At 35.4% G+C, this 11,872-nt stretch overlaps 1 protein-coding gene across 1 annotated transcript in view; it reads right to left on the bottom strand.

Annotated features, from left to right (window-relative positions):
- Positions 1-4,201: 4,201 nt before the first annotated feature.
- S1P (membrane-bound transcription factor site-1 protease) overlaps positions 4,202-11,872 on the bottom strand; it is a 31,608-nt gene continuing 23,937 nt past the window's right edge. The window contains exons 18-20 of the mRNA XM_076134812.1: positions 11,534-11,714; positions 10,822-11,010; positions 4,202-7,374 (exon numbers count right to left, since the gene is read on the bottom strand). Coding sequence (XP_075990927.1) covers positions 7,154-7,374; positions 10,822-11,010; positions 11,534-11,714 — 591 coding nt within the window. The 3' untranslated portion in view covers positions 4,202-7,153. The remainder of the gene's footprint in view (positions 7,375-10,821; positions 11,011-11,533; positions 11,715-11,872) is intronic.

The following is an 11,872-nucleotide window of genomic DNA, read 5'->3' as shown; positions in this document are numbered from 1 at the left end:
TAGTGTAGGCATTCTTCATATTGAGACGTCTTCCTAAAATAAGATGAATTAATAAAAAGGCTAATGATCCATTGCCTCACACCAGAATATAAATCATAGGATATGATCCCTCTAAAACGACAGTTTAAAGTTCCGAAAGCTTATATAAATGTCGCAGAGCCAGTTGGATGAAGTGGTGTCTGACTGTCTGCATATTTAATGGCTTTCACTTGAAACTGAAAATAGAAACGAAGAAATGAGGGTAGTAGGTTGACGAGGGAACGGTCACAGCGGAATTGTCTAAAAATAATTAAATCGATAACCATTTTTGGAACATTGTGCTGCTGTGACAGCACTCTGGGGACTACTTTTATGTGACAACCTACGAAGCAGAAATAGAATTTATGAGTGCACTCCAATAATATTAGGTCAAAGTTAGATTTCGTATCGATGAACGACGTTTATAGAAGTCCCAGCTTGTATATATTGAAGATGGCTATATAATAAAGAAAACTGGGGTCATATCTAGGTATATCAGTTTTAATCAAATATCATGGAGACTGATGGACACGACGGTATAGAGACCGGACGGCTTAATGTAATCAACAAAAATTGAAAATTGATGGAAATTTCTTTTGATTTCCACCACAAACCCATGAGTCAAAAGATGTCAGTCGGTCTGTGGTACAAGAATATAAGGCTTATCTTATCTAATAATGCCTACTCCGTATCCAAATAGAAGAGAAAAAGGTCATAGACGATTATTTTCAAAATTGCCGAAATTTCGTTTTTAAGAATCATAATAGGTTTACAGGTTCCTGAGCTCTTTCAAGGTTGAAGCTACAGGAAGAAGCTGTAAGTACCAAGGAAGGGAAGTGGTTTCGGTACATGGGGTGACTTTGAATAGCACAGTCTATTATATCGGAGTATCCTTGTAATATGACGGTGGGAATTACCGGCTGTTTCAAAGAGGGGACTCATGGTATTCGTACTAGTAGTCTGTTAAGTCCGGCAACTTTAAACGCACGTGTGTTACACCAAGTACGCGAATTTTATGAATAGGAGATCATATAGTTATGATACTATTGGAGCCAAATCATCGCGGCTTGTACTTCTAAATTTTTTTCGTATATAGGTACTATCTTTCTAAGTCGCTGAGTGTTCTTGCTTCTTTGTGAGGCTATTGTTATACTAATGTACCAACTTAGTCGGTTTTTCAGTTCTTTTTCCTGGTACAAGCAAAGAGATTAGTAGAGGCTGAAATTATTGACATTTTTAAGTATTGTTTATAGAGATAATAGGCAGTTACTTGTTAAGAGGATAATATAGAATCAGTTGAAATGGCACAAATTTAAATATTAGAAGTATTTTTTGTTTTGCTTATACATAAGACAGACTAAGTTTAACCGCATTAAAGTTGGGTAGTGCGGAAAAATTACGTCATACGATGCTGTAAAATGTACCAGCTTGTGACGGCAGCATGGATTTTTCAGCTGAACGAAACAACGAAATATTTTTTTTTGACAACGTGAAAAAAGAAAAACTTCTCGCACATTAACTTTACTAGAGCTACAACGATTCAAGAAATTGTAAGCACGAGAATTACCGAACAGGGTGAGTCGCAAAAATTAAAAGTCTGAAAGTTATTGATTCAGTATCGGTGTAATATTTTTTTCAAAAAACACAATAGATTTGACAATAATTTTGACTTTAAGCATAAGGTTGTAAATGAATAGTGCAAAGCTCCACTTCTATAATTTTTAAATAAAGTTGCAAGTCATGAACAAATTTTCCGACGAGATAAATAATATTATCACATCTTGTACGATGACATGGCAATATATTTTGTTACATAATAGGTTATACATGCAACGGATACGACACACCCACAAACACTCTAATTGAAATATTTATTAGTTCAATATATTGAGAACTGGATGATAATATTGTCAGGTGAGAAATTAATTTACAAATTTTGGGTACAAAGATTAAAATGGGATGATGCAATTGTTATCTGGTTACCTAAGTTCGAGTTTTAAAGTTCCATGGGGGCAATCCGCGTAAATTTTTACCGACTTAAAAAAGGAGGAGGTTCTCAATTTTTGTACTTAATTTTTTTGTCATTGAAAATTACGACTAATGCCGAATGAGCCTGATGACGAATGGGCGTCCCGTTTTGTATGCATTCTTGGCAATTAGGGACTAGGAATATTAAAATTGGAACTATACAATCAACATTAGTTCGGAATGGTTTTTGAGTTTATGGATTCTGATGTCTTTTCAAAGACACTGATGTTTTAAGGTACTATCTATACACATAAATAAAACCATTTCATTACTGAGTGACTGTCTGACAGACAACGCACAGCCAAAGAATAAAGAATGTTTGTTCCACGGAGAGGGTAGGGGAGCACTAACCCCCGGTTTCTGAGTACGTTTAGCGGTAGTTTATCTATTCAATAGCGTTTAAACGCATATAAAAAACGCTATTAAACTAGATAAACTACCGCTAAATGTACCTCAGACACCGGGGGTAAGAGATGACTTTTGGAAATTACACCGCAAAGGGGGGGAAAGAAGATCAGCAATTAAAAATGTTGTGAAAACGGAAAACTCAAGAAGGCGTCGTGGGCAGTTGCTAGTTCATAATATTCCTAGCATGAGACCTCCATACCAACAGTCGTATACGTCGCATACAACAGTCGTAGACGCTCGGACCTTTGTTTGATGCAGCCACGTATTAGTAAACGACAAAATAACAAATACAAAAATGTAATCTAACTACTTTAAAAAGTTTAAAAATAACCTAAAATATAAAAACGCCGAATCATCCAGTTCACGGCAATCGGAAACATACAAAATGGTTAAAGCTTTGGTTACATTTATTATGCCTAATATTAAGTAGGTAAAATTCGTTCATCCGTAAGAGATAATGAACATAAACGATAATATTAATGACGATTTATTAATTTATTATTAAAAACATTGATTGTATTGTTTGATAACGTTAACATGTCACGAGAGTTAACATGTCCTGTTTCATTTTAGACTATTTGTTCAACAACTTTGTTTCCAGCTTTCCAGCATCTTTAAAAATGGTATTACAGTGCGTTTTCATAATTACAAACGTAGAGAGAGCTGTGGTGGAGTTGGAGAGCAGCGAAACCGATTTCACTAATATTTTTTTATAATATTCCTTAACGTACGAGGATGGTTTTTATGGAGAGAAAAGTAAAAATAAAATGCAACAAATAAACATGAGATAAAAGAAAAATTTCGCAAATCTCGAGAGCAGCTAAACAGATTTCGCTTATTCTTTAATTATAATATTCCTTAAAGTACGAGGCTGGTTCTTACGGAGAGAAAAGTAAAAAAATAAAATAAAATAAAAAAACGGATCGACTGTTAGGAGGTACGAAGCTCGCCGGGTCAAGTAGTTGTATAAGTCGGTATATTAATATACCGATTCCTATGTGAACTTATTCATGAATGGACTTTAAAGGTATTCCATCTACAGCACCCGTTCGAATAGCACCTAGCCTAGTCCACGATGAGAATCTGTCAAATATAGGTAAGTAAGGCTAGGTGCTATTAGAATGGGTGCTTTAGATGGACTACCTCTTTAGAGTGAAAAGGACGAAAGTATATAGTAGGACATTGAAAACATCAGAAGTAACACTAGTCTTTCACAAGTGGATGTTTTCTTTATTTCAGTATTGGTTTTAAAATGTAGAGAAGCTTGTTGACATGTATGTCAATTGGCGAGGCTGCAGTATTCACAGCCCTGGAGGGGTCGTCTTGTTTTGTATGAGACTTTATGCGAATGGCGTAGTCTTTTATACGGACAGACGTATGTATACTAACTGTTTTTCTAGAAACTATTTGTAAACTTGGTTCAGTTATACAGTGTTTTGTGTCTTTTAATTAATTTTGATACGGTATATCAGTAAAGAGGACAAAGCAATGTGTAAGTAACCAGAGCTTACAGGACGTTTATTTCAATTCTCTGCTCCCGAAAAAGGTAGGAGTTAGGCCAAGTGCAGGTTGGGGACTTAGCATCTCAAGAAATGTATTTAACAAATTTTAGGCACGCAAGGTTTCATCACGATGATTTCCTTCACCGTTAACTTAATTTCACAAGACATTCATTAATAAAACCATAAAAGGTCATGAATCAAGTTCGTTTGTAAGGCAGTTATTTAAATAAAAGAAATCATTTTAAGGCAACATTTCGTGTTTCTTTATTAACAATAAAAACGTTTATCTAGTGTTTAATAACGAAAAGTGTACGTGATGACCAGTCTTATGTAAATTATCATGTTATATACATACCATCATCGTGTATATAGTTCTATTATATACTATTTATTGTTGAGTTGCTGATTTCTGTCTTTGGTGCAACCAGTTTTCGATGTTATACTCAATAAAATTCATATATTCTAATATAAAATCGTGTAAAAAATTACAAAAAGAACTGATTTTGCGACGTTATAGCGCAATCAAAAAGTTTTACTTATAACTTGGACATGTTACACAAAATAATCATATTACAAATGACTTAGGAATATGAAAAACTTTTTGATAGGCACTATAACTAATATAAGTTAAGTGTAAAAAAGAATATCCATAAACAATTACGATAAGAGAAATTGGGAACTATTTTAAAAAATACAAACATTTGACCATATATAAAACTGTGTTGACAATATTTAGAGAATAATTCCCCGTATTATATAACGCAGTGTGAGACATTCGTGATGCAGCTATAAATATTTCAACGTTACAATTACTTGGTGATCTGCGTTTCTCTACAACTATCGACTATTGACAACCGGCTATCGAGTTATTTTGTATGAAAATCTAATCAGCGCCTCTAGCGGACACCGTAGGAATTAGTTTTGCAGTACATTTTAAATGTCAAACTTTTGGTGCCGTATGCTTTTAGTACAGTCAACTGCATCTTTACTTTATCATAGTAACTTTACGTACCCCCGGTTTCTGAGGTACATTTAGCAGTAGTTTATCTATTCAATAGCGTTAAAACTCATACAAAAAAAAACGCTATTAAGTAGATAAACTACCGCTAAATGTACTCAGAAACCGGGGTCAATAATGAATTATTATTTAATGACAAATTGTTTCATTGCAGTGATAAAGCCATAGGGCAAAAAGGTTGACCTATGTGAAAGTATAAATTTAATAAATACTAGTGAAAATAAAAATATTTTTAGTTGGTAAAGTTAACATGACAAAGTAAAGAAGTCACGGTTGACGGTACTAGAACCGCGCTTCTATATAACGTATATAATTGCAATGTACATAATGTTATGACCATACATATACACACGATAAATTACTAAACAAACACAACTTATCGCTCCTCCACTAATTTACAAACAATATTTGTTATATATAAAATATATTTTTAGCTAATAATAACAATGATTACTTGCATTTTTTTATCTGTTCTCGCTACAGTTTGACATTTGACAACAAGATGTGACAGTCATGGTTAGATAGCAGATAGTACCCACTGAAAGAGATACTACAGCCTCTGAGATGACTGGCAACTTTTATTCAAACAACGTATTGATATTTTGTTATTATAATCAGTACATCTCATCATTTTCAGATGGTCAAAAATTTCCACGAAAATCTCAACTCATGTTCTATAAAAATAGTAAACATTTACGTACTACATACATTCATCTACACATTATTCAGACAACACACTATTGTAATAAATAAATAAATACATTACAATATTTCTATTTACAAATAGTAACCTAATTTTGGGATAAAATAACATTTTGTTATATCTAAGTGACATAGTGTCGTCTAAGATACGTGTATATTACCTAAGGCTAAGTAACAACGCACTAAACGATTCTACTGTCTATATACGATTTAGAATGAAAGATACATTATAATCTCACTACATCTGCAAATAATTTAGATTTGTATACGTATTTGGACAACACTAACAAGAATTACCGTCTAAGACTGGTTTAATACCAGACCAAATAATTTAAACTCGCATACAATCACATACAATTGATTTAATAAAAAAAAATAATAAATTCATTCATACAAATAGTTACAAATTCATCGACAACGGCGCGACGCCACAGGAAATGCAAGTTAACGTTCAATAACTTATCCCAACGCGATGAGGTACATTCTGGTAACTTAAAATATTTTGCACTAAGCTTAAAACACCTAAACTAATTGTGAGTTCATAAGAATCTATTAATATGTTACTGTAAAAGCCCGAACTGCGCTGGGCTGCTCCTTCTCGGTGGTTTAAAAAAAAACTTGTTTGCCCAAAACTCTAACCCTATAAAGAAGAAGTTTTTTTATATACCGTAACATAGTTATAATGATAGTTTGAAGATATCGCCGGAGTTTAAAAACTATAGAGAATAGTGGTAAAAGTTCAAAATAAGAGAATTGTTCGGACTTTTACCATTGAGAGTTGGTAAATCTTAGGTTCTACCGAAAAATATTAGGATTTACCACAGTTCGGGCTTTTCTGTAACAAATATATGCCGAATATCGGCAGAGGCGTTCAATTTAATTGATAGTTACTTACATTAGATATGAGTGCATGTTTACTGCACATAGTGAATCTCTAATTAGACAACAATCAGTATACTTCCGTTGATTTCATATTAAGCACAAGCCGTATGGTTTATACAGGGTTTCACTTAAATAGTAAATATTGTTGAATGTTCAAATCATGTAAGAGGCCGAAATTCAACGACAATAAATACGTATGATCTCAGCACTCAAAAATTGTAAATTTTTATAGTTTCCATGTTCCCATGCAAGTTTGTTTTACTATTTAAGAGACACCCTGTATATGTCTAGTATATTCCGTCTACAGTTTTCCATTAATTGTATTAAACATCAAAGTTGTAACAATAATTGTATCGTAGGCATACGTTCTCATTATAAATATAAAATGAGAACAACTAGTCGTTCGACTAAACACATATCTATGTGACATTATTATGTTTATACTACTGTGATACTTCACTATTAAAATATCTATATATAAAACACTTGAATAACTTACTGCATTCATAGTCAGTCGTGTCTTTTGGCCCCACAAGTATTAGGTTCTTATCACGTTGGTTTTCTTCTTTGTGTGTTTATCACATTTGGTTTTATGCTAGGTGGCCAGGGACATGAGCCGGCGTCGTCGTAGCTTGCGGCCGCAGCGCTTCCAGGCCGCAGTGAGGCAGTAGACGACGGCGATGATCGCGAGCAGCGTCATGGCTCTACTCGTCAGGCTCGGGGACGTATGTTCCCCGGCCGTGTGCCGTGAGGGAGCAGCCCCTGCGCCCCTCCATGTCCTAGGAGCTGGCTCCGTGCCCTCGATGTCCGGAGCACCTGTTATATTCATTCTAATTAATGTGAGTCTAATTTTAGAGTGTAGATTGATTGTGAAATGTGTAACTCAGTGTTTATGAGTTACGGCCGCCACACCTCTATGTTTACCGTTATTGTCGTAGGACTAAATAGTTAATGTTTATGTGATCCACAAATAGTTGTTTTAGCTCTGATTGTTTATGTACTTATAAGGTTGATACGTTTGATTATGTCATAGTTATAATCGCGTTATAATTTACGCCTTTAAGGTAAGTATTCTTGAAATGGTGATGTTAAGGAAACACCAAATTCGAGAAATTTCAGAGATAAAAGACAATTAATTAACGCCGAAATTCAGAGTACCTCGTTGATAATATAGCACGTTGTGCCGAAAATACATCAGTATTCCAAGGAAATTAAATGCAAGTTTAATTCGATGACAACAATTCGACAATTCATGAAAAACTTGAACAAAAAAAAACTATAATACATTGAAACAAATGTATCTCTCCCATTTTCCTTGTCTTACCTTGCCTATATTTTCTACTACTCATATAAATGTACGTATTTTTACAACATTTGTAAAAAGCCTAAAATACTCGTAGCTCATAAGCCCTTGGGCTCATTGACAAATAACTACATAAGTACATTTTGAAAGAATTTAGTTTTCATTATGACCAACTCGCGAAGATTTGGTAACGGTTGAATAACTCATCATATGTGAAGGAAACCAAATAAACTAATATCAGTTTGTTTGTGTACACTACGTTATGTGGAAACGTTGTGTACAGATGGGCACATTATAACGGCATAGATATGACCTAGTAATGTAGCAGTTTTGACCTATATTGCTATATATTTTATTTATGCTATATATTTAGGCCGAAATTAGTTTTAGACAAGAGTTTAAGTACTAGTTTACTAATTTCAGGGAAGGATTCCCTATTGTTTTGTTATAGAAAACGTAAAAGAACCTGTGTTGCCAGAAAAAATCTTGTCTCTGTTTTTATTTAACAGCTAATTCTAGCAGATATTAGGGCTCTTCCTCATTACTCTTGCCTACGTTATCAGATCATACGATTTTAGGTGTTTTCCATGACCATCGTTTGAGCCCTAGTTTCTAATTGAAGCACAGCTTTGATCCATCTTTCTCATCTTACTAATATATGAATTAATTATTGTAATATTTTACTAATGTTTGTGACAATCCATGACAACAGTATACGTGCACGTGTGACATCGCCACTGCGCTCAAACTGCCTACATTATTTACTAGCTGACCCGCGCAACTTCGCTTGCGTCACATAAGAGAGAATGGGACCTAATTTTCCCCGTTTTCGTAACATTTTTCGTTGCTACTCCGCTCCTAATGGCTGTAGCGTGATGTTATATAGCCTAAAGCCTTCCTCGCTTAATGGTCTATTCTACTCAAAAATAATTTATTTTTCAATTCGAAACAGTAGTTCCTGAGATTAGCGCGTTCAAACAAGCAAATAAACAAACAAACAAACTCTTCAGCTTTATAATATTAGTATAGATAACACACACACGTCACTGATATAACCTCCTTACAATTTAGTTTCCGAGGTTATAGGGGTGAAGTTATCTTTAATAATCAATTTATTTTGGTATTTAACAACGGAAATGTGAGATTTGGATCGCGACTGCAATATCTTGAAGGATAAGTTATTGTTATTTAGATGAGTCTAAGAATATTCGCAGCTTCAATTGTTATGGAGTTGTGCGTTACAAAGCAGACATGACACTTTTAGCGATCGGCGATTTATCAATCTATACTAATATTATAAAGCGGAAGAGTTTGTTTGTTTGTTTGTTTGTTTGTTTGAACGCGCTAATCTCAGGAACTACTGGTCCGATTTGAAAAATTCTTTCAGTGTTAGGTAGTCCATTTATCGAGGAAGGTTATAGGCTATATTTCATCACGCTACGACCAATAGGAGCGTAGTAGCAACGAAAAATGTTACAAAAACGGGGAAAATTTTGACCCATTCTCTCTTATGTGACGCAAGCGAAGTTGCGCGGGTCAGCTAGTATCATATATTATTATATTATTTCCTTCGTATATTGACTTCCAAGGTTGATTTCCTTCCTTCCATTGATTGATGGTAAATCGAAACGCTGAATCCCTACTATATAACTATAGATATAGTAATCACATAATATCTATGCAATTTTTTTTATGCTGGTAATTGCTCTACAAAAATGCCATTCACTTCAATGACACAACGATTAAAGCTACTTGGCTGCGACAACTGCATTTTTCATTGTTTGGACAAATTATTGCATTTTTTTATAAAGCATCTTATGTGCCATGGTCTCTATTTTCCAGACCTTGACAATGTTAGTTGACGTTACCTACCGATCTATCTCTTTGAGACCAAGATTTAAGATAAAATGTTTTAGCATAACCAGTGAGAGTTTTAAAAAGACATTGTTAATGCCTACAATTGAAAGTAAAAATATCTCGTTTAACAATACTACGACATAAACACGTGTAACAGTGTATGGTAAATAATTTAATTTACACTTTTTATAAGAATTAAAGCCCTTAAATTGAATGTAGGTACATTGTACGTCGTAGAAATCTAAGAAAAATAATTGTACAAATTGTAATACCCGACATGACCTAATAAATGATTATTTGTGGATCATATAAATATTTGTTCCGTGTGGGAATCGTTACGCACAACTACCGGGTGCAGTAGTAACAGCGTCATGGCTAATTTTGCCCATTCACATAAAAGGCAAGTAAAATTTCCACAAATAGGATTAGTACATTCTGATATAAATATAGGTAGATACGGCACTGGTTGCCGAGCCAATCAAAACAACAATTTCTATCATAATTATACGGTAACAGCCAGTAACAGGTTAAGACACAAAAAATAATTATTCGTGTCTGAAACCGATTTCTATCCTTCTCAGTACTTTAATAGACTAGGCTAGTATATGGGCCAAACTACATCATTTCTAAGGATTTCATATAATTTAATTTCATGTTAACTTTTCGCAAATCGTTGACACCGATAGCCGCCACGATTCAAATCGTCGTAGAGGAAATATACTGGCAGCTTCGTTTTCTGGCGACCATTTCCCTTTTTGTGAAGTTTACCTCGCGCATTGTAAGTTACTTGGGTAAAATATGGCCAGCCAAAAAATGTCCAGTGGCCACATAGCATTATTCCAAATCTCATGCATGTTTCAGTTTAACCGATACTAGGCGACTAGCAGGGCGCTGAACGAGTTCACAGGTACGCCGTTTGGATACATGCGATCCTAGCGACAATGTATGGTCGCGTTACAATATTTCGTGTTTGGAGTAATAGTATGCGGCCATATTTTTCGGCTGACCAATCCGCGAGATAGACTTCACAGAAAAGGAAAAGCGTACTTTAGTTGAACACTTCATCAAAAACGCTGTCTATCAGTACGATAATAATTTCTTACCAATGCTCTTAGGATCAGTAGGCTGATGCCTCGGCGCCAGCGTCCTGGCAGCTGGCGCGGCGTGTATGGGCTGTGACTCCAGCGGCGTGGGGGTCACGCACTCGGGCACCGGCCGCGGTCCGCTCCCGTCTGGCGATAGCACCCGCGAGTATACGTGGAGACGACCACCTTCCGCGCGTTGTGGCAACTCTGTATGATAGGAGCCAGTTTTAGTATATTATAACATTACATAGTTTGAGCTTTAACCCTTTGATATCTTTTAGAAATCAGAACGTGCTCACGATGTTATATTTTTGACGACATTTGCCGTCGTGAGTTCTGACTTGTCGAGTATAGCCGACCGTGGCGGCCAAAGGGGGTTATACATATTTATATTGAGCTGGTAAGTTAATAAGATGTTGCAGAATAAAGGTAGTTTTAAGAGAAACAAAAAACTATGGATAGGTATGCGCTTGAGCTCCTTCCATCATTATACCAGATTTGACAAAATGCTAATGTAGAAAATCGCTGTGTTTACCTTTCAAAGTATACCACTAAGATTTTTCAAATTCAACATTATCTATGAACTTAATCCTTACGTGCCCCGTACGGGTCGATAAGACCAAGACCGCTAGCAATAAGGTCAAAGGGCACATGTTTTCATATTTTATTTACAACTTCAAATGTATAACTTCAACAGAAAAATTGGTTTATTACCAAAAGGTATACAAACCTGAAGGTATAATATGCACGTCTCTCAATCGTTGTTGGTGCGGCGTGGCGGCCTCCTTCAGCGAGGCTGGCAGGTGTCCCACGAGCGCGTACTGCAGGGCCGCTAGCAGCAACCAGTGGCAGTTGCGGGCCGCGCCGCCCTCCAAGCAGGATGAGTCGCCGTACACCACCAGGCGACCAGCCTGGGGTAAATAAACTTTATTATTTAATTGAACTTGAGAATGTGTCCGTGTAATGACAGAACTTTATTGTTCTTACATCTGTCGATTAGTGAGCATAAAAGCAGGTATGTTTTGACAGTATTTTTAGATGTGAAATGGGCGTCTATGAGCAAGATTCT

This window comes from Anticarsia gemmatalis, chromosome Z, assembly GCF_050436995.1.
Source record: "Anticarsia gemmatalis isolate Benzon Research Colony breed Stoneville strain chromosome Z, ilAntGemm2 primary, whole genome shotgun sequence".
NCBI classification, from domain to species: domain Eukaryota; kingdom Metazoa; phylum Arthropoda; class Insecta; order Lepidoptera; family Erebidae; genus Anticarsia; species Anticarsia gemmatalis.
The sequence above is the reverse complement of the archived record's forward strand: the minus strand, read 5'-3'. Positions and strand labels throughout refer to the sequence as shown.